The sequence below is a fragment of the Mustela nigripes genome, chromosome 7 (assembly GCF_022355385.1).
Source record: "Mustela nigripes isolate SB6536 chromosome 7, MUSNIG.SB6536, whole genome shotgun sequence".
Lineage (NCBI taxonomy): Eukaryota > Metazoa > Chordata > Mammalia > Carnivora > Mustelidae > Mustela > Mustela nigripes.
In genome coordinates this window covers 24,813,597-24,837,164 of record NC_081563.1, presented here as the reverse complement: position 1 = coordinate 24,837,164, position 23,568 = coordinate 24,813,597, and the positions used below count along the sequence as shown (strand labels likewise).

Below are 23,568 nucleotides of genomic sequence, written 5' to 3'. Positions count from 1 at the left end.
TGGCACTATCCACTGAGGCAACCACTGGCGTGTGTAGATACCCATGCTTAAATGTAAATTAATTAAAATAAGATGAAATTCAAAATTCAGTTCCTTAGTTGCACTCGCTGTATTTCCAGTGCTCAATAGCCATGTGTGCTAGGCTCTTGGGAACAACTCTGCAGATCAGGAGAGACCCACGGGAAGTCCAGGAGGCAACTGACCAGTGGCTGGCATGCCCGTTCCTGGTTACAGGGCACTGGTCCCCGGGGCACAGGTTCGGGACTAGGGCAGTGGGAGATCCTGACAGGCTGATCTTCAGGAGACCTACCACATAGCTTCGCTTATGTCCCATCCAAGCCCTTTATAGGAATCATGCTTGATACCCACCTCGTGCTCTGAGGCTGGTTCATTACTACCTCCAGCCCATTTTATTTATAGGGAAAGGAGGCTCCGATAGTAAGAGCATCGCTAAAGATCACTCAACCCCAAAGCAGCATCTGATGTCAAGCTTAAGTTTATAGTTTCAAGCTGATTCTCCATGTTCTTGACCATCATCCTATGATGTCTTTTCTTTTTTTAAAAATTTTTTTAAATTTTTAAAGGGACGAGGCAGAGCCCAGTTTTCTGAACAGGAACATGATCCTGGGAAGTCAGAGAAGCAGCAGGCGGGATCCTGATCATGGGACCACGATGGTTAAATCCTTGCTTTCTCTGGAAGGCTGGAAATAGGACTTCTGGGCTGGGTCTGACAGTCACTATTAGGTCTGTTGGTCTGTCTTTCTCCCAGGAAACATTTTTCGATTTCCAATTTCCCAGAAAGTGATCTCTAGTTTCCTTATATGTTTAGCTGATGGCATTTTTGTGCCATTGAAAAAAAAAAATCCCCACTTTTTCCCAGTAGATAAAACCACCCACCAGGAAACCTTACTCACACGCAAAGGGCTCTGTCCTGGCCAGGTACCCTGGGCTACCCTAACACCCTGCTTTGGCTACCACAGATGTGCTGCTTGCAACGTGGCCCCAGAACTGAATACTAGTGGACTGGATGTCCAGCAGGCTCAGGAGCAGCTTTATGAGGGAGTAGGGGAGGCAGCAGGTAGCTACAGTGGTCTGTACAACAGCGCCTTCCTGGAGGGACAGCAGCTCAGAGCGGAGACATCTCACCACGTTGTCCCTTTACAACAGGAAGCCAAGTAAGCCGTACAAAATCTTTTCAAAATGAAACTGAGCCAAGGCAAATCCCACTCACTGTTTACTTGCATGGTTAACTTTTAAATGAGAAGACAGATTCGCAGTTTCCTTGGGTAACTTCCATCCTCTCGGTTTTGAGGTCCTTTAGAATTTTAATTCTGCCATCTGCTTGGATAATTGTTCTTCCTTTATATCATTAAAAATGATGAAAAAGTTAAGAAGTAGCTTCACTTTCATTTCAACGTCTTCATCCAGGATCAAGATAAAAATGTTAAACGGGACAGGACAAGGGCTGGAGTTCTGTGGCTATTACAGCACAGTGATTTTGAGATAATCCAAAATCATTCATCCACAATGTCTGGCTCAGACTCTGAATTCTGTATACTCTTCCTGTACTATATACAACACTAGATTTCTATCCTACCATAACATAGGATACAACCTACCCAGTCTTGCAGTCTCATCCTGTTTCACCATCTTATATATATAGAGAATAAAGGTAAATTATATCAAATACTTTTTTAAAATCAAGGTATGTTCTATACATATCTCAATACATAGGACCACATAGATGTGGGATTCTTCTGTTCCTCTAAAGTCAGAACTTTTTTCTGGAAGGGAAAAAAGAAAAAAGAGAAGGAAAGTGAAGTAATTGGTTTTGATAAGACTATATTTGCTTCTGGAAACCCAACCATTATTTCCTAAGTGTTCAGAGTTCAAAGTGTTTCTCTGCAAGTCCATTTCAGAATCCTACTTCTTAAAAATCTTATTATAGAGCTATAAACAATTTTTAAGGAAATGCTTCAGGGGAATGACCGTGTTAATTACAAATAAACTTCTCTTTTAAAAAGAGCATCTCTCCTGAAGATTCTTAAATTAAGTTCCCAAAAGAATTAACATTTGGCTCAATTTATAAAATTTAGACTTCCAAGCAAACAGTCATAACACATTTCTAGCTGTATAAAGTAAGGAATATCTGTGTTCATCCAAAGACACTGTCAAGGAAGTAAAAAGGTAAGCCACCAACTAGGAGAAGATATGTGCAACACATAGGACCAACAAAAGATGACTATCCACAATAAATAAAGAATTCCCACAAATGAATAAGAAAAAGACAATGCAGTAGATAAATGGGCATAAGATATGGATATTCATCTCACACAAGAGGGACGACAAACAACAAGTAAACATATAGAAAGATGCTCAATCCTACCTTTAATCGGGAAACATAAATTGCAGCTGCAAGGAGTTGGCGTTTTACTCCTACCATGTGGGTACAAATCAGATGATGGCCAATACCAAGTCCTAGTGCGGAGATAGAGAGATGGGAACTCTTGCATTGCAGGTGAGATTATAAATTGGTACAATGTTGGAAAATAATTTGGTATATTTAGTGAAGTTGAACATATGCATAGACTCAACCCAGAAATGCCACTCAGTGGTCCTACCACCTCACATACACACCAATACCTATAAAAGTTTCAATTGTTCCATCTCCCTACCAACACTTAGTATGGTCAGCATTTAAAATTTTAGCCTTTCTAATGGGTGAGTGGTGATTATCTCATTGCAGTAACAATTTGCATTTTACTGGGGACTTAACATGTAAAGCATTTTTTCATGTTGGTAATTGTCTGTTTTTGTTTTCTGGTAAAGTGTTCATATCTTTTGAGCATTTTTAATGAGTTCTTTTTCTCTGATTGATTTAAAAGAGTTCTTTATGTATTCTGGATATAAGTCATTTCCCTGATCTTTGTGTTACATGTATTTTCTCCTGGTCGGTGATTTGCATTTTTGTTTTCTTAATGGTGTCTTTCCTGTTTTGGATGAAGTCTAATTGATCCCCTTATATTTTTCCTTGTAAGGCTCATATTCTTGCATTCTGTAAAAGATACATTTTCTTACCCCTAACTTTGCATTTTTTTCCTGTTTTCCTCTATGCAAGTATTTTCTTCTGTTTTCTTCTTAAAGTGTTATAATTTTAAGTTTTATTTTTAGATTTGTGATCATTTCGACTTGATTTCTGTATATGGTATGAAGTGAGAGTCCATTTTTTTGTTTTGTTTTGTTTTGTACCTTTTTCCATATGGAATTGATCGGCATTATTTTTTTTAAATATTTTTATTTATTTATTTGACAGAGAGAGATCACAAGTAGGCAGAGAGGCAGGCAGAGAGAGAGGAAGGGAAGCAGGCTCCCTGCTGAGCAGAGAGCCTGATGTGGGACTCGATCCCAGGATCCTGAGATCATGACCTGAGCCAAAGGCAGCGGCTTAACCCATTGAGCCACCCAGGCACCCGATCGGCATTATTTTTTAAAGGTGTTTCTATCTCCATTGAATCACCTTGGAAAGTTTGTCAAAAATCTATTGACCATTTATGTTGCGGTCTGTTTCTGGATTCTCCACTGTGCACTATTGATCTAATTGTATATCTTTTTACCAATAGAAGTCAGGTTGGCTAGGTCCTCTAATATTTTCTTTTCTTTCTTTTTTTTTTTTTTAAGTAGACTCCACATCCAGCCCATTGCAGGGCCTGTATCCATGACTCTGAGATCAAGATCTGAGCCAAGATTAGGAGTCAGACATTTAACCAACTGAGGCACCCAGGAGCCCCAACATTTTCTTAAAAAACAAACAAACAAACAAAAACCCACTTCTTTGGTTGTTCTAGGTCCCTTGTACTTAAGTATAAATTTTAGAATAAGTTTGTCAATTTCTTTAACAACAAAAAGGCATTCTACAATTTTAGGTGCAATGGTATTGAATCTGTAGATACATTTGGAAAGAATTGCCATCTTGGTAATACTGAAAATTCCAATTAATTTAGGTCTTTAGCTTTTCTCAGCAAAGATTTATAGTTTTTGACGTAGAGAGCATGGATGTTTTTAATTAGACGTTTTCTCCCAAGTATTTGTAATAGAATGCTATTGTTTTCCTATTATTTGCTGCTAGTGTATAATATTATAAGTGATTTTCTTATATCAATCTTGTATTTCTAGATATAAACATATAAAATAATTCTAGAATTATTTTCTTATTGAGCTGTCTAGGACCTCCAGTACAATGTTAAATAAAAGTGAAGACACTAAAAAAAAACTGACAATGGGCATTCGTGCCATAAATATGATTATAAGTGGGGAAAAAATACCTTCCCATCACTAAGAATTATTTTAGCTGTCGATTTTTTTTTTATAGATGCCTATCATTAGTTTGGGAATGTTGTTTACTTTTTTCTATGTAACTCTCCTTTGAGAATTTTTAACCATAAATGTTGAATCTTGTCCAAATAAGTTTAATTATTGGCTTTGTAAAAAATCTTTTTAATATGGTTAATTACACTGATGATTTTTTTCATGTTAAAACAAAACTTACATTCCTAAAATAAACCCCACTTAACCTTGGTGTTACTGTTCTTTCTTTTCTTTATTACATTGTTGGATTTGATTTGCTGAAATTTTGTGAAGAATCTTTGCTGTCTCTATTCATGAGGGATAGTGATCCATAATTTTTCTTCCTGTGGTGTGGATTCTTTCATGAGATTTTGTTATTAATGTTATGTTGAATTGGTGAAATAAGTTCAGCAGTGCTTCCCTTCTCCTCTAATTTCTGAAGAAGTTTGTGTAAGACTGGTGCTCTTTTGACCTGGAAAAAATAAGAGAATTTGCCAGTAAAACCCCAAGGGCCTGGGGGTTTCTTTTGGGGAGAGCTTTTACTAACAAATTCAATTCCTTGATTAGATACAGAATTATTCAGATTTTCTACTTCTTCTTGTGTCAACTTTGATACATGGTATTTTTTAAGAAATTCATCCATTTCATGTCACAGCAAATTTTTTTTTAATTTTTTAATTTTTTTAATAAACGTATAATGTATTTTTAACACCAGTGGTACAGGTCTGTGAATCGCCAGGTTTACACACTTCACAGCACTCACCATAGCACATACCCTCCCCAATGTCCATAACCCCACCACCCGCTCCCTCCCCTCCTCCCCCCAGCAACCCTCAGTTTGTTTTGTGAGATTGAGAGTCTCTTATGGTTTGTCTCCCTCCTGATCCCATCTACAGCAATTTTTTTGGACATTTAGTTTCTTGACAATAGCCTCTTATGAACATTTTAATATTTATAAGATTTATGATGATGATGATATTGATGATGTGTGTTCACACTCTTTTGTCCTCGACTTAACTCAATTCTGGATTTGTCTGTTTTGTTGATCTTCTCAAAGGAGCAGTTTTTGCTTTGCTACTTTTCTCTACAGTTTTCTCTGTTATGATTGTCTTCTCTTGTCTGTATTATTTACTTCCTCCTACTGGTGTTGGGTTTTCTTATTTCCCATTAGATCATCTTGGACTCAGGAATTATTTAAAAATATGTTTAATTCTAGGTATTTGGGGGTTTCCTAACTATCCTTCTAGGAATATCAACTTCTTTTTTTTAAATTATTTATTTATTTATTTGACAGAGAGAGAGAGAGAGAGAGATCATAAGCAGGCAGAGAGGCAGGCAGAGAGAGGAGGAAGCAGGCTCACTGCTGAGCAGAGAGCCCGATGTGGGGCTCAATCCCAGGACCCTGAGATCATGACCTGAGCCGAAGGCAGAGGCTTAACCCACTGAGCCCCCCAGGTGCCCCGGAATATTAACTTCTAATCTTTGTTTTGTTGTGGTTAAAGAATATTCTGTATGATTCAGTCCTTGGAAATAAATGGTTTTATGGCCCTGTGTATTGTCTGTTTGTGTGACTATATCTCATACATCTGAAAAGAATGTATACACTGTAGTTTTTAGATGTAGTACAGTATATGTACCAATTACATCAAAGTGATTGACAGTGTCATTCAGATATTTTACATTTTCACTGACTTTATTTATTTATTTGACAGATCATAAGTAGGCAGAAAGGCAGGCGGAGGGGGAGGGTGGGAAGCAAGCTGAGCAGAGAACCCCATGTTGGGCTCGATTCCAGGACCCTGAGATCATGACCTGAGCCAAAGGCAGAGGTTTAACCCACTGAGTCACCCAGGTGCCCCATGAAGTTTATTTGATCAGTCTATTAATATTCACCCAGCCTGCTTATGCTTACTGTTTATGTGGCATATTTCTTTTCAGCCATTTATTGTCATTATTGTCAAGTTATCTCTACCTTTATTTAGAGTATCTCTTAAAGGCAGCATGTAGTTGAGTTTCACTATTTTATCTCCTTTGTAAATCTCTGCCTTTTAATTGAATTTAACGTGTAATTATTGATATAGTTAGAGTTATGTCTATTTCTTATATATTTATCCACTGTTCCCCCTTTATTGACTTCGCTTGATTATGTGAATATGTTTTAGTATCCCATTTTAACTTCTCTATTGTCTTTGGGGCTATATCACTTTTTATTATTTTGTTAGTAGTTGTCTAGAGATTATAATACACATACTCAATCTTCCTAATTCTATTGTACCACTTGATGTAAAATACAGAACAGTTGCAGCCATATAGCTTCCTTTAATTCCCTGCTACTCTTCCTTATGTTATAGTTGTCGTATGAATTATATCTGCGTACTTTGAAATCTCTCCAGACAATGTTATAATTTTTGCTTTAAACACACATATGTGTTTGAAAGAATTTAAGAGGAAAAAAAACCAGTCTTGTGTATTTTTCATATATTTACTGTATACTGTTCCTGCAAATTCAGTTTTCCCTGTTATTCTTGCCCTCCAAATTGAAGAACTTCCTTTATCATTTCTTCTGAAACATGTCTTTGGATGATGAATTCTGTAAGATTTTGTTCATCTGAAATGTCTTTATTTCACTACTATTACTGAAATATATTTCCACTGGATACAGAATTCTGGTTTGGCATGTCTTTCTTTCAACAATTTTATTATTTTTTAAGGGCTTATTTATTTTAGAGAGAGAGGGAGAGAGAAGATCCTTAAGCAGATTCCCCACTGAACCCAAAGCTCGATCACGTGCCCTGAGATCATGACCTGAGCTGAAGTCAAGAGTTGGACACCCAACCAACTGAGCCACCCAGAGGCCCTACTTTCAGCAATTTTAAAGTTTTTCCACTGCTTTCTGTCCTTCATGTCTTCTGGTGACAAATCTGTAGTCTTTCACATCATTGTTCCCTTTGATTTCACATGTCATTTTTCTCTAGCTTCTTCAAGATTTTTTTCCTTATCTTTGGTTTTTCAACATCTTGAGTATAATGTGCCAGTCATGGTTTTCTTGACTTTTCAAGCTTCTTGAATTCATAAATTTGTCACCAAATTTGGGAAGTAATTGGCCATTTCTAAAATACTTTTTCTGCTTTAATGTCTTGATCCTCATCTTCCTGGTTCTGCAACTACATGTAAGTCATACCTTTTGGTATTATATCATGTGTCCACCTATGGCTCTTTTCTTTTCTTTTGGATCCTTTCTTATTCTTTCCTCTTTTTTCACTTATTCTTTCCTCTGTCATCTTCACTCTGCTCTTAGGCCCATCCAGTGAATTTTTGTTTTAAGTTTTGTATTTTGCAACTCTAAAGTTCCATTTTTTTTTATAACTCCCATATCTCCATTGAGACTATCCTCTCATTCATTTCAAGTGTGTTTCCTTTATTTTATAATAGCTTCCTTAAAAATTTTTTTCAGATAATTTCTACATCTAGATCATTGCAAAGCTGGCACCTGTCAATTGTGTTTTCTCCTGAGAATAGATCATTGTGTCACAGTTCTTTAATTTTGAGTAGTTTATGATTCTATCCTGGGCAAAGTGAGTGTTACATAGAATCTGTGTTCTAGTATATCCTCTGGAGAACATTGATTTAAAAAAAAAAAGCAGAAATCATTATGATTAAGTTCAGACTATGCATTCAAGTACACCTTCTGTAAGGTGCTAAGTGCTTAAAAAATTTTCTCAGGATCATGTGTCTAAGAGGCAGAATGAAGACTTGAGTTGGGATCTTCTAAAGCCATTTAACATTGGGGCTTTTCTTTCTTTCTTTCTTTCTTTTCCCTAGAGTCATTTAACTTCTGTGCATCTTTCCCATATGTTAATAAGAATTTTTCATTAAAGGACTTGCTGGTTATATATGTGTGTGAAACCCTGAAAGCAAATTTTTTTTTTTTAAATTGAGGCCTTCTTGGAAGCTTTTGTGAATCTCCATAAAGACTATTTGATGTGAAATATTTTCCAAACCATTTGACCTCATAATCTGTTATTTATGGAGACTTCTGCTCCACAGAACATACTTGAAAATAGCTGATTTGCAGCATTCATCCCACTAACACTTGTAAGAATTTTATAGAATACCTACTATATGCTGGGCCTGACACTAGGTGCTACCAGACCAAAGATATTATCGTCTAAGTATCCAAGACCTTTCTGCCATTCGAAAGCCTTCATCATCTTTCCATGAATTTCAATAATGTTTACATACTCAACACTGTTGGGTCATTTTCATTTGTGTTTACTGACATCCTTTGCCTTCTTCCTGAGGTCCTTATTGATATGCCCCTGTTCCTTTTTTTTTTTTTAAGGTTTTTATCCACATTTTCATCATTTAAAAAATTTTTTTAATACATTCAGTTAGCCAGCATATAGTATATGTCATAAGTTTTTGTTGTAGTAGTCAATGATTCATTAGTTAACCACTCCTTTTTGATTGCACGCTGCCTAAAATATGTACCCAGTGCTAGGGGAGTTATTGGAACAGCCGGGGGTTAGTCACTACTATGGACTGAATTGTGTTCCCCCCACCAAATTAACATTTTGAAGCCCTAATCCCCACTGTGACTCTTTCAGGAGAGAGTTTCAGAAAGGAGGTGATTAAGGTTAAATAAGGTCATAAGGTAAAGTTCAAATCCAGCAACAAGACTGTGGTCTTATAAGGAGAGAAAGATATCTCTCTCCCTCTTCCTCCTTCCCTCTCTCTCTTTCTTTCTCTCTCTCTTCCATGGGAGGACACATCAAAACTGTAAGGCAGAGAGTCCTCCCCAGAACCTGGCCATGCTGGTCTCCTGATCTTGGACTTTCAGCCCCCAAAACGGTGAGGAGATACATGTGTGTTGCCTAAGCCCTCACTCTGTGGTATTTTGTTGTGGGCTGAACAGTCTAAGACAGTCACTCAGCTCAGCAGAGGACTGAATCAAACTCACTTTATAGACATTGTGGAAAGCAGGACAGGTTTCACAACCAAGTGCATCTCTTGCCTCCTTCTCATCCTAGTTCTGAGGCTTGATGCATCAGCTCACACCATTAGGGACTTTACATAAGTCCCTTTTACAAAACTTTACAAAAGTTACATAAAAACTTTACAAAAAAAACTTCACAAAAAGTTTACACAAACCCTTTTGCCATTTTTTAGCTCCTCTTTTGCCATTTTTCTTGCCAGATTCAAGACATACCCCAGTAGTGAAACAGCTTTTTATCCTAAGTATCAGGAAGGTCTAATCTCTCTTCCTTTCTCTCTTTTTTTAACCTAAGCAGTTGAGTCTTCTCTTGCCTTTATTTACCTTTCACAGTGAAGCAAGACAGAAAAAGAAATAAGCCAAAAAGCCCTCCCTAAAATGACAGACAGGAGAGTTGGTTGGCCTTTTCTGCTGCACACAAAAGTGAAATGTCAAGTTCTGTAGAAACTTCCTGCCTGAGAAAGTGAGTCTACAGGCTGCTTCCTGGCAAAGCCATAAGCAATTCAAGGGGCAACAGGGTGAACATGGTAGGTGTGAGGTCAGTGTGTGGAGTGGGGAGGCTCCCTCCCCTTCCTGTCTACCTTCTCTTTTCCTCATCAAGATTCTCTTCTCTCTCAGAGCAGTGGACCACCTCCTCCACCAACAGATACCCAGACCTGCCACCTGTCACCAGAGTCTTTACTTTCCTTCCCAGGCTGTCAGTTAGCAAGTACAGAGCAGTAGTAGAGCTGAGGACATGGGTGTGATGTCTCATCCCTGGCCCTCACCCATCTGAGACTAGCTGTCATTCCTAAGAACAGCCCTCATCTTAGAAGGTGTAGGGCGTTCTACACAGTCCTTTCATAATCAAAATGATAATATTGCTAATAATCATTACTTAGTGACACTCTGTGTACTAGTCACTGTGCTAAGTACTTGACAAGCATGGTTTCATCTGAGTCTTAAAAGAGTTCTACAACATGCACATTATTGTCATCATTTCACAAATGAGGAAAGCAGATATTATATGCAGACTCCTAACTGTCCACTACCCAATGATGAGCAGTGAGGGCCCTACAGATGGCCTGGGAACTGACTCCCGAAGGTAAGTTAAGCCTTTGCAAGATTCTGAAGAAAAGGTCAAGCCAAATTCTTCACACTCACTTGTATATGCAGACTCCCTCTTACATCCCACAATTGTGTTATTAAGAGTAACTACTATTTGGTTTCCCTAAACTAAAATTATCTCATTGCTGGAATTTATCATACACTCTAATTCAATATTTTACTGAAAGGTAGGTGGCTCGGCAATGCTATATTGGTTCCACTGTCCTTGAGCATGTGTGGAGTTGGGAGACCCATAATTTTCACAACTCTCCATTATCAGGTGTCATTGCCTTTTTCTTGAATTGGCAATCAATGTCTATTACTGTTTTTTGCTCTTGAATGATACCTTACTGTTATTTTGGTTTTCTATATAATTTGTTGTGGGCTCTCGTCTTAACCCTATAGTGAGTGGTAAGGTACATTGACATATTTTCACTGTTATTTTCCAAGAGCTAGATTAAAGAAATGCATACAAATTGGGCTAAACCAAATGAAATGGCCTACATTCAAACATTTTTACTTTAGACAAAGCCATATGAAATGGACTATATTCAATAAATTTTTGACCTAAAAGATGACAGTCTCATATGGTCCAACCTAATATGAATTATTCGAATTTCAAGTTATTCAAATTCAAATATAAATTATTTTTACCTCATTCATTAGACATTTGTGTGTGTTATTCCCTCCAAATATGTGTGTACAGTGACACTTTATAGATGATATTCTATGAATCTGTATTATCTAAATAATTCACAACATACTGTAAGAACATTGCTAAGTCTTAGTTCTTAACTGTAAGAACATTGCTAAGTCATTTTAAGTTTGCATGTTTTTTTAATGATCCAAGATCTTGATTGGAAGTTCAATTTCTTTCCTCATGAGTTGTTCATTTATGTCCCTCTTTAGTTCTTTGTCATCACCTGATTCCTTTTTCCCGGTGCAGTGGGAATGGATAGGACCTATAGACTTCAGGGTCTTCTGTGCAATAGTCTGAGAAGCTTGACATGTACACTTTAAGGGCTAAAGAAGCTTTTTCAGTCCAACAGTCAATAAGAATTCAGATGCAAGTCAGCTTCCCTCACAGATGGAGGATGTGATATACATTTTTGTGAATGGCATCAGTTACACACTTATGGCTTCCTGAACAAGAAATCTCAGACTTCCCTGACATCTCTTTAGGGAAATTAGGATGCTGACTTTTATTGAGTGCCCATTGTATGCCAGCCATTCTTCTCATTTAATACCACAACAGACCCTGTGAGGTTGGTACCATTAATCTGTACAGATGGAGAAGTAGGTTCACAGGCTTGAATACTACTCCGTATTAGGGAGTAGGTAGTAGGTAGGTGGTGAGAGCCGAAGGCAAACTTTAAAACTCATTTGTTCACCATACTGCCTTTTTTTTTTTCCCATCCCACATCTCCTTCCACAGCCCCCATATTTGATTCATCATGGAACCCTATTAGTTCTACCTGTAAAATGACACTAGGATCTGTTTTCCGACATTTTCACTACTAATGGTCTAACACTATCTCTACCATGAACACATGTAGCAGCATCCTAATCTCCTTGTCTTAGTCCCTACCTATTCCCTTCATGTGGCCTCTGACTTGCTCCACAATCTTTTACACAGATCTGATCATGACTGACCTCTTCAACGTCCCTGTAGTGCTTGCAGGGCATAAAACGTGTCACAGTCCAGCTTTCCAACCTACTTTCCTGGCCATTTCTGCCAACATTGCTTATCCCCAGCTTCTACCTCACTGACCCCTCCAGATTGGCCCCCTCATTCTCTCTAACACCCATGATCTTTCCAATCCAATTCCTGGGCCTCCACGCTGTTGCTACTAAGGGAACCTGGACAGATTTATAATAATTTATACATATACACCCACCACTTCTCCACCTGGCATAGTCTTCTTCCTTCAAGGCCCCCTTCAAATGTCACTGCCTGTGGGAGAGTCATCCCAGACTTTCCCTGGAAGTTCATAACTCCTCCCCTTTATAGCTACAAGACTTTGTACACATTTTTAATTAGACAGTTTCTGCTGAATGATAGCAAATTGTCAAAATGTCTTCACTATCTTTCCCACTTGATAATGAACCCCTTAGGGATAAGGTTCATGTCGTATTTATCTATGGATTGCCAGCGTTCAGAAAAGTGCCTGTCACAAGGTCAGCACTCAATAAATGTTCATTAATGTACAAATACCCCCCATAGTCTCTCATGCACATAACAGCATACTGAGCAGCTCTCTGGTACGGCAGATTGAGACTTGAACTGGGAGAAAGAATGCTTGAATTCTAGTTTGGGCTCACCCACCAATTGGCTCTGTCACTGGGGACAGAAGTGTTTTGGGTCTCAGTACTGTCACTTGTAAAAAGGGGCGGCGGACATATGAGTGCCCTTCCAAGGCTCTCATCTCATGATGCAAAGGACTTGACAATTTATTCCTAAAAAATATCTCTCTATCTCTTGCCAGAAGGAAAAGGCCTTACGTATCTTCTAAGGAGAGTCATGGCATACAACCAAGAGCCTCTAGCCAAGACCCCTGTCATCAAATTCAACGGCCAGGACTTCACCTTCCTGCGGGATCGTTGCCTAAGCAGAGGCCTACCATTTGAGGATGAGACATTCCCTGCAGAGCCTTCTTCCATAGGTCTGCAGCTTCTCCAGGGAAAAGACCTCTCCAGCCTGAGGTGGGTGCGGCCAAAGGTGAGTGAGCCTCTCTAGAACACATTCAGCACCACTGAGCTGCGTCCCATGGTACCTCTCACTGAAAGAAGGATGGCCCAAACCAAATGGGAAGGAGAATGAGATTTATCGGGTCCCTCAGCTACAGTATTGTATCCTCAGGGGGACGGAAGGACCCTGTACCAGGAACCAAGACCCTTGCATTCTAACCCATTTCTATCACTGAGCACATCACTGTATTGCATGCCTCATATTCTCATCTGTAAAATGGGAAACCATGGGTAGGAAGATTGTAATAGTTGGTCTCATCTCCATAATTGAGCCCGTTTGTCTCCATCACTCCTTATTCTCTTCCTTATCAATGTCCTTATTTTTTTCTTTTTCCCTGTTGGAACTTAAAGGCAAGATATCACATCCATCACTTGTACAATAGGATTAATTTAAATAATTGCCTCACCTCTCTCATTTAAATTTGTATTTTCAATCTTGCAAAGGCTTGATCACTTATAAAAGAATTCAGATATCAGCTATACAATTAGGGAGATATTTCAGGGCAACATTCAAAACCCCCTCTTCCCCTAGTATAGCAGACGGCTGCTAACTCAGCTCTGTAGTGAGATGAGCCCTCTGGGTTTTTCTAAACAATATTCAGGGCATGAATCCCCAGGAAAAATTTCTCAGCCCACTTAACATTCTTATAATCTCATCAGCAGCTAAGTTGATGCAAAGGACCCAGGTGAGGACCACTCTGGGGGCCTTAAAGCCCAACTCTGCTGTTCTTGCTTCCAAAAGCAGCCAGCAGGATGTAGAACAAGAGAAAATAATATAATGTCTAGTAAGCTAATAATTACAATATCAGCAAGTGCTACCAAGCACTGATTAAATTCCAAGCACTCTACTTTCAGTAAACCCAGGTTAGGTTATACAGAAAGGGCATTTTCTGATGACATACAATAAGACATTGAACTCTGGAGTTGTCAAGTCTTGCCCTAACCTGAGACAGATTTGAGTTCCGGGGAGGGGAGGGTGTGTGGGGATCAGGTAGCACTCAGCATTAAATGGTGGTACATCAGGCTTCCAGGATCTATCTCACCAGGAGAGGCATGAAGTTCCCAGCAACGATTCTCTTCTTCTGGCCTTCCCCTCCTACAGAGAGCTGAACAGAGAACTCTATTTAAAGTTTGGAAGGGTTATATTTTTTCCCTTTGTTATTTTTAGGAGCTGAGATTCTTTTAGAAAGTTTTTTTTCCCCCAAGGTGCTGAGTAATAGATGTGAGATCATATTTATAGTGTTAAAGAATTTATAACATTTCTATGTTGAAATGGAAGGGTTTCAGAGGAAGAGTTGGGAGTTTCTTATTATATGATTCTAGCAGCATCTCAAATTTTGTATTTTGGGGGCAAGGAGAAATTGAGGCAAACGGAAGTGAGTTAACTTCCTGAGAATCCTGCCAGGGACCTGAAATAGGGGCATACAGAGGCAGCTATGTCTTACTTCCATTCTTCTTCTCAGCAGAAAGCTGAGACAAATGCCTTCCTGTCCCTCATCACAACATTTACATTTCTATTTCCCTGAGTTTTTCATGTGTCTTCTCTTGCTTTGTCTCTTTTGTTCTTTCTCTGTTACTTTAAGAAGAACACAGATTTAGACAGGTGATGCAACTTGCATAAGATGGCAGTTAGTGAGGGAAGGACCTGGGATTTAAATTAAGATTCTTCATTCCACACGGTGCACTTTTCTTCACAGGGGATTGTGTACCCAATAGGGCTCTGTTAGGATTTGCATGAATGAATAAGTGTGTGAGTGAATGAAGGAATGACTCTATCTACAGGTCCTTGATGTGGGTTTCAAGCTCCATATGTGCAATTGAGAATCCGTAGGTTGACTTGTTTAACAAGTAGTATGGTAGATGAGAAGGCCAATGAACTCACCCTTTCAAGATGGTGACACCCCAACTGCCAAAACTTATAGTTGTTCCTGGAAGGAGCCTTGGAAGAGGAGCCATGGTCAGTGTGGCTCAATTCTAGTTGTAAAAGCCAGTACTTACACACTGCTGACTATATGGCAGGCCTGGCTTTAGAGGATTTGACTCATTGAATCCTCACAGTGATGTTATAAGGAGGTATAATTATTAACCCCATTTTATGGATGTGAAATAGAAACAGACTTAAGTGACATGCCCAAAGTGGTATAGCTGGGATTTGAACCCTGGGGTCTGTCTCCAAGACCTGTCCTTCTATCACCACACTATCCTGTTTTCCATTAGGCCTCATCATAAGCTCATGTTGTGTTCTGGGCTCCTGTTGGCCACAAATATTTTGTGCATCAGTAGATTCCTTGCTTGTCTGGTAACCAAGAATCAATGTCTGTGTCATGTCCTACTTTCCATTTTTTAGGTGAGAAAGAATGGGGGTAAAAATGAAATGTTGTATGCATTCCTCATATGGTTATTTTAAGGAATGAAGACAATACTCAGAAGAGTGTCTAGCACATTGTAAACACTTACCAAACACTAGCTATTGTTACTACAAATAATTTGGGAAGGATGTCATAGGGAAGCAACCTCAGGGGCTGTCCTTTTGGATCCCTTGGGTTTTCACACTACAGTCAGCTTCTTCCCTCAAATAGTTTCAACAAACACTTTAAGGGGAGAAATGTAGGTCAGATGAAACCATTTGAGAACCTAGGGGAGCCTGGCAGGGAGTGTGGAGAATGACTTTCTTCTCATGTTCTGCTAACTCTTGCTACTTTCAGAGGTTGCCTCCCAATCTAGAGTTTGTCCAGTCACTGTCCAGAGGTCTGCCTGGCACTCCTTCAAGTTCAACAAATGTAATGACTGAGATGGTACCAAGGCTCCTGAGGCCATCTTCACATCCTCGGCTTTTCCAGAAAATGGGGACCTTCCATCCTCTAGGCAATTGTTAAGCCATCATGGATATCATTGAAATTGAGTACTCACTTGGGCTTGGTAGATTCACTAATAGCCCAACAGTCAGGGGCATAAAACTAGACTCAGTTTTTTATGCTTTATACAAAAAAAGTTGTTTGATGTCCAATAATGTCCTCTCCCTCTTTTTTTCTATCTCTGTCTTTCCTTCCATCCTTCCCTCCCTCCAAGAGTCAACCTAATCCACTTTGCTGCTGGAATTTTGAAATAGAAGTTCCTTCATATCCTGCTTCATTCAACTTCTCTTTGTTTAAGAAATTTCCAACCCACCCCTCACACTGTCTCCACTGGCAGGTGATCAGGTTCTAGAACAGCCTAGGACCCTGTGCTGAGCCAATGGCACTGATGAGACTCAACTCCTCATCAGCCTCAGCACTGCCTGTAACCCCCCATGACAGCAAGAGACAATGCTGAGAATTAGACTTGTACATGGGGTATCTATTTGTTAATTTCCCTGAATGAAAATTGACATTAGAGTGACTTCCTTTTAGAATTTTAATTTCATAAATAATAACAAATCCCATTTATCAAGTATATACATACATTAAGTATTAATCTAAGCACTTTACATATGACATTTCATTTAATTACCATCATAGTACTGTAAGGTAGCTAATATTATTATCCTTATTCAATAGATGATCACTGTCCAGTAGAACTTCCATGATGGCAGAGTCTTTTGGTGCCATTCAATACAGTAACCACTAGTTGTATGTAGCTATTGGCTACTTAGAATGTGGCTAGTGCAACTGAGGGATTGCAGATTAAATTGAATGTAAAGTAGTCACATATGACTTGTGGCTAGCATATTGGACAGCACAGAATTATGGGTATAGATCTTCACAGCAGAGTCACCAACATATATCAGACTGAGAGGCTGCAGTTTCATTTTTGCCCCCATTCTTTCATGACAAACATTTCACTTCTCAACTGAAGAAGGATCTGTGGGCCCAAAACACGTTCTCTGATGGGTGCTTAGAGCTCCAAACCCAACCCCATTATGGTTTCTGGCTCGTGGCCACCCCAGAATGAAGTATCGCCTACCCAGGTAACAACTTTTCAACTTTTAAGTAGCCAGAGTGGAGTTTCTAAAAGGATCATTCACTAGAAATGATTCACCTTGGGACCAAAATGAGTTCTTCAGAAAAGGAAGAGATTAACAAAATAGGCATATAAGTGTAGGTTACAAAGGCAGCAGGTAACTGAAAGTGATAAAGTGATCATGCCCGAACCAAATGTCGTTGAGCCAAAGGACTTTGACACCAATAAAACAAAGCTCGCTAGCAAAAGTAGAAAAGGAGTAACACTGCCATCTGGCCCAGGTTGAACTATGGCCACCCTCTGAAAGATACATTTAGCCTGTTTCTGAATGCCAAGATGATAAACCTGGTGTTCCCTCATCCAGGAGGCAGCATACCCTCTGGGACTGTGCATTAGCAGCCTCCGATGAATGCAAGAATTGCTCCAAAGTATACCAAGGGAGGTTGTAGGAAAAGACATGTCCAGAAGCGATCACAGGAGAATGCCTGGTCTGGTACCACCTAAGAGAGTATTTTCTAAGATTCTAGGCGTTCTTGCCTTACATGTGCTTCTGATATACCTGATATAACACAGATTGCCCCAAAAATTTTGCCTTGAGAAAGGACTTCTCAATGTGGAAGTTTCTAAGATTACTTGTATGACTGTTTCTGATGGCTTCTGTAATAATCAAGGTTCTCCAAAGGAACAGTAATAATAAGATTTGTGCGTGTATGTGTGTGTGCATCCATCTATTATATAAAAAATACCTAGACTTAGCCCATTGATGTTTTTTTTTTAAGATTTTATTTATTTATTTGACAGAGAGAAATCACAAGTAGATGGAGAGGCAGAGAGAGAGAGAGGGGGAAGCAGGCTCTCTGCTCAGCAGATGCGGGACTCGATCCCAGGACTCTGAGATCATGACCCGAGCCGAAGGCAGCGGCTCAACCCCCTGAGCCACCCAGGCGCCCCAGCCCATTGATGTTTTTACTGTGAGGAACTGACCCACGTGGTTATGGGGGCTGAGAAGTTCCACACGTCTGCCTTGTGCAACCTGGAGACCCAATCAAGACAGTGGTGTAGTTTAGTCTGACTGGGGGCTGATGGTGTCATTCCCTGTCCAAGACCAGGAAAAGACTAATGTCCCATCTTACAGTCAGGCAGAGAAGGGACAAATGCTCCCTTCCTCTCCCTTTTGTTTTATTGTGGTCCTCAGTGAATTGGGTGGTGCTCCTGGGCACTGGGGATCACAACCTGCTTTCCTTAATTCTGATTCAAATAAATGCTAATCTCATCTGGAAACACAGACACACTTAGAAACAATGTTTAGCTGAGTATCTGGGGACCCCATGATCCAGTCAGGTCATAAAAGTAACCATTGCGACTGCTTTCCATACAAGTGATGTCTCAGAGCCCCTGAAGAGCCCATCTCACAGAATCAGAAAACCCTAACAGGGAGAAGCCCCTGTCTGCTGGTGAGGTCAGTGGGGAAGAGCTAGGCGCTGTGGAGCCCCATTGCCTGCTTCACAGCCCATTCCTGTGGCTTCTGGAACAAAGTGCTCAGCTTCCCTGAACCTGTCCCTGGCCCTTGGTGGGGCCTCTGAATCCTTGGTGTTGCTGTGTACGACCTGAACCCAACCCCTGCCGACCCACTGAATCCTGGCTGTGGGAGGCAGCACCCAGCAGTCTGCCTGTCTGTGAAGGTCCCAGGAGACTGAGTCATGCTCAGGGAGGACACTGCTTCTTGCCATTCTTGTCACACTTCACTGCCCTGGTGGGCTCGTCCCCCCTGGTGACACCCACAGAGCATGGCCCTTTCTCTCTCTATTTTTTTAAGTTTGAATTTAAATTCCAGCTAGTTAACCTGGTGTGATATTAGCTTTGGGTGTACGATTTAATGACTCAACACTTCCAGACCACATCCTGTGGCGGTCCTCACAGCAGGTGTCCTCCTTCATCACCATCACCTGCTTCACCCATCGCTCCATCCCCTCCCCCAGTGACTATCAGTTTGTTCTCGATAGTGAAGAGTCTGTTTCTTGGTTCGCCTTTCTCTCTCTCTCTCTCTCTTTTTTTCTCCCCTTTTTTCCCTCTGACTCATTTTGCTTAGCATAATATTCTCCAGCTCCATCCATGTTTCTGCAGATGGCAGGATTTCATTCTTTTTGAAGGCTGAGTAATATTGTGAAGTATATACATCTCTCTCACATCTCTATCCGTTCATCTTTACCTATTCTCTCAGCAAGTCAGCCCAGAGATGAAAATGCTTCTGGGTATAATTTCCATCTCTTTCTACTTCTCCTTTTTTTAAGATTTTATTTATTTATTTGACAGAGAACGAGAGATCACAAGTAAGCAGAGAGGCAGGCAGAGAGAGAGAGGAGGAAACAGGCTCCCTGTGGAGCAGACAGCCAGATGCGGAACTCTATCCCAGGACCCTGAGATCATGACCTGAGCCAAAGGCAGAGGCTTAACCCACTGAGCCACCAAGGCGCCCCCCTACTTTTCTTTCTTTCTTTTTTTTTTTTAGGATTTTAGTTATTTATTTGACAGAGAGAGAGAGTGAACAGGAGAGGGAATATAAGCAGGGGGAGAGGGGGAGGGAGAACCAGGCTTCCCACCGAGCAGGGAGCCTGATGTGGAGCTCAATTGCAGGATCCTGAGATCATAACCTGAGCCAAAGGCAGACACTTAACTGACTGAGCCACCCAGGTGCCCCCTTACTTCTCTTTAAAAAAAAAAAAAAAAAAAAGGTTGTATTCATTTGAGAGAGAAAGAGAGAGCATGAGCAGAGGAAGGGGCAGAGGGAGAGAGACAAATAGACCCCTTGCTGAGCGGGGAGCCTGATGAGGGGCTCCATATAAGATCCCGAGATCACGACCTGAACCGAAGTCAGATGCTCAACCCACTGAGACACCTCGAGTCTCCATTTTGCACACTGAGCTCTTGTTAGATCACCCAACACCACTCTAAAGCCCAGGCTGGGAAAGAAACAGTCCCCTCAGAGGACAGGAGACACAAACGAAGATCTTGTGCCCAACTTTGATGCAGACGATTCCAGGGTTTGCCCCCAGACTTGCTACTGAATATTGATTTGCAGTAATTGCCACTTCATTTTCACAGCATTAGGATGTCCTTTTGCCCCTGATTAGTTACACTTTTTTAATTTAAATTTTTATCATTTTAGTGAGTCAGAGAAAGTTGTGGTGCATTTCTTAGAAGGATATAAATTATTTCTCCTTTAGCCCGTGTAAATGCTACTTTATATTAATAAATATCCTGATATGAAACCATCCTGGTATCCTAAATCAGTAGTGTGTGTGTGTAGGTGTGTTGTGCTTTCGCTGTCTCAGGCTATACTGGCTTCTTAAAATAAATGGTGGCCATGACTTTCTTTTTTGCCTTCTTTCTTATATTGAAAATTTAAGTGACATAGGAATTGTCTATTCCCTGAAAGTTTGAGAGAATTCTGTAGGAAATCATATGCCTTTAGAAGCCTTTACAGAGCTGTTAGGGGTATATTCTTTATCATCTGAAAATACTATCATAAGGTTATTGATTATTTTTTCAGTTTATTTACAAACTGGACTCGTTTTTGATCGTGTTCCTTTTAGTCAGAAAATCATCGCTCTTTTTAAATTCATTCATATAGAATTTTACATCATGTTTTTATACTGCTAAAACCTCATTTGTATTTCTAATTTTAGTTGGGTTTCTTTACCATCTTTGCCAAAGGTGGGGTCTATGTAAACCTTCTCCCCCAAATGGAATGAGTTATTTGCTTTCTTAATCTTGCTGTTTTTCTATATTAGAATTTGCTAACTGTCTCTTTTATCATTTTTTTCTGCCTATATTTGAGTCCCTTTTCATCCTTCTAGCATCTATGAATTGACTGTTTAATTCAGGTTTTTATTCTATCATGTTTAATAATGAATGCATTTGCGGCTCTGGGTTTGCCTCGGAGTATGGCCTTTTTAATTTTGCAAATATTACAGAAGAAGGGAATCAATATTTATTGACCATGTACCTTGTCTGATGTTCTGCTAAGTATTCACATCCTTCCTCATTTGTAAAATGGAAAGACTCCTGCTTTGCAAGGCTAATGGGAGACGGTGGGTGTATAAAGCCCCCGGACCCCAGCAAGGCAACCAGTGCCTCGATCGCGTCTCCATTTTGCACATGAGGAAACTGAGTCTCAGCAAAGTCAAGGGAGTTGTTCAAGGTTACTCAGAAAGAATGAGCGGCAGGATGCCACACCAGGTCTGTGTGAATGCCTCTCAGCACACCCATTCCCCCTCTGCAGTCCCTGACCGGAAACCAGTAACAAACAGCAGAGGAGAGATGGGACTATTGGCAGGTCAGGGAAGCTGAGCAAAGCTGTATTTGCTCCCAGTCCCAGGCCCAGTGGCCTCTGCTCTCTCTAATTCCCACCAGTGGAAAATCTTGAGCATCTGCTCCCTGACAGCAAACCCCAGAGAGACTTTCACTTCCATTTTGCAGGAGAAAGGGCGGGGGGGACAGCTAGTAGAAGTGCCCCAAATTGTTTAGAACTGGGCAAGTTGCTCCCTCTCTGGCCCTGCAGTAGTCTGCCCTGCTCATTTGTGTTGGGGGAGTCCCCGCGTCTGCCCAGGCATGGGTATTCTCCCGGGGAGGGCTTGGAGCCCAGATGTAAGTAGATGGTGGGCACCTATGCATCTCTACCTGGGGAGGGTCTGGGCATGAGTGCATTTCTCCTGGGCTCTCCCAAGAGGCCAGTTTTTTGTACAGAAGGCAGTGGGAGCATGTTCAGGGTGGGGCAAGCTGGGCTGAGGTGCTTGCAGACATGCACACCTTTGTTTGCCTTTTGGCATCCCCACCAGGAAACTGGCAGTTTATAAAGGGCTGGCAGGTGTCTCAAGGCACAGGGCTCTGCACATTCACGGCTGTTGAGGAAATAAATCTATGTCCACTTTGTGGCCCTGTTCTCTGGGGACTTATTTGTCAATGTGAGAAAAAATGATACAGGAACAATTACCAGAGTATGCAAATGCAAAATTATGCAGTGGAAATGCAAGAAGAGCCCCAGGCACAGAGAGGGCGCTGAAGGTAATCCTGCAGACTTCCAGTAGGGGAAAGCTGGGGAGTGCCTGGGGACCCTGGGCCCAAGCAAGTCCCTTCAGGAGCTCTCACAATCCTTGTGTCTCCTGAGAGTTCTTGCAGATTCTCCCCAGACATGGTAGCCCTGCAGATCCCTCTGGCAAACCCCTTTCTAAGGCTGCCAGGGTCTCTGAGTGTCAGAATTCAGGACACGACTGGGCGCGGTGTAACAGCATCCAAGACCAGGGATTGGGGGTCTTCCAGAATCAGTCTCTGAGTTAGCCAGGGAGTAGGCGAGGGTCTGAGTAACACGTCTTATATCTATCCTGTAGAGCACGTGGCTAGACTTGAACCTGGATCCCAGAAAGCCTATACTGACTTCTGAGAGGGGGCATTCCACAAGGAAAGTTTTATTATGCTTATAAAAGTGTCCTGTAATAAATATCTCTCTTTTGGGCGGGTTCTTTATAACCTGTTACTAAAACACTGCTTGTTGGAACTGGGAGGGCTCTTTGATGTAAGGATCCCGAGTCCTTATTTATGTTCCTCTCCTCATGCATTTTGCTTATTGCATGTCTTGCCTGTCTAGTCAGTTACATGCGCCACCCCTTTGACACCTGCCTTGCTGATAGCCATCAAACCAGAAGAATGAGGGAAACGTTCCTAACTCAGATTTTAGGCACCTATTTAAGAATTAACCTCTACCCCTCAAAGACAAAGTGAGTGATGTCTTAGGTACCACCTGGAGACACCGAGGAATGAAAGATGATCATGGCTTTTCTCCCTCTTGCCTAAGGATATATTAAACGGGAAATCAGAGCCTCACTTCATCTTGGAAGGTGCAAGCAGATTTGACATCCAACAAGGAGAAGCTGGTAAGGACTCAACAGCTTTGCTCCGGGCCCTGGAATAAGCAGGCTGCCTGAAGTCAGCCTCCAAGTAGGGAGAGACAAAGGGTGGTGCCTACCCAGACCTCAGAGTTCTACCCCAGCTTCTGAGGAGGCAAGAGCATCATCCTTGGTGCTGGTGTGGATGGACTGTTCACTCTGGCAACAACATATCCTAAAACTTCAGCTCTGGGCATCTCTGGCAGAATGAGAATCAGAGGCAGGTTGGCCCACCCGCCCTGCGGAAGCCTGGCTGGGTCTCTCCTCACTTTCCTCATCATTGACATTTCCATCCCTCGAGTCCCCTTTACCTTCGTTCCAGCCATGCCCACCTCCATCATCCCCACACCACTAAACCCCATCACCACCAGCTCCTTCTCTATCTTGTTTGGATCTGGCCCTAGTGAGACCTTCCCCAGTTCTCACCACTCAGATAGGGAAAAAAAAAAAAAAGCATTATTCAGAAGGAGGCATATAGAGACCTGTGGAATGTGTGGGGTGGGGCTTCGGTAGAAC

At 41.0% G+C, this 23,568-nt stretch overlaps 1 protein-coding gene across 1 annotated transcript in view; it reads left to right on the top strand.

Moving 5' to 3' along the window:
• The window catches only part of CAPN13 (calpain 13), a 77,835-nt gene that overhangs the window by 3,670 nt on the left and 50,597 nt on the right, over positions 1-23,568 (top strand). The window contains exons 2-3 of the mRNA XM_059407615.1: positions 12,910-13,142; positions 22,962-23,040. Of these exons, the coding sequence (XP_059263598.1) occupies positions 12,945-13,142; positions 22,962-23,040 (277 nt within the window). The 5' untranslated portion in view covers positions 12,910-12,944. The remainder of the gene's footprint in view (positions 1-12,909; positions 13,143-22,961; positions 23,041-23,568) is intronic.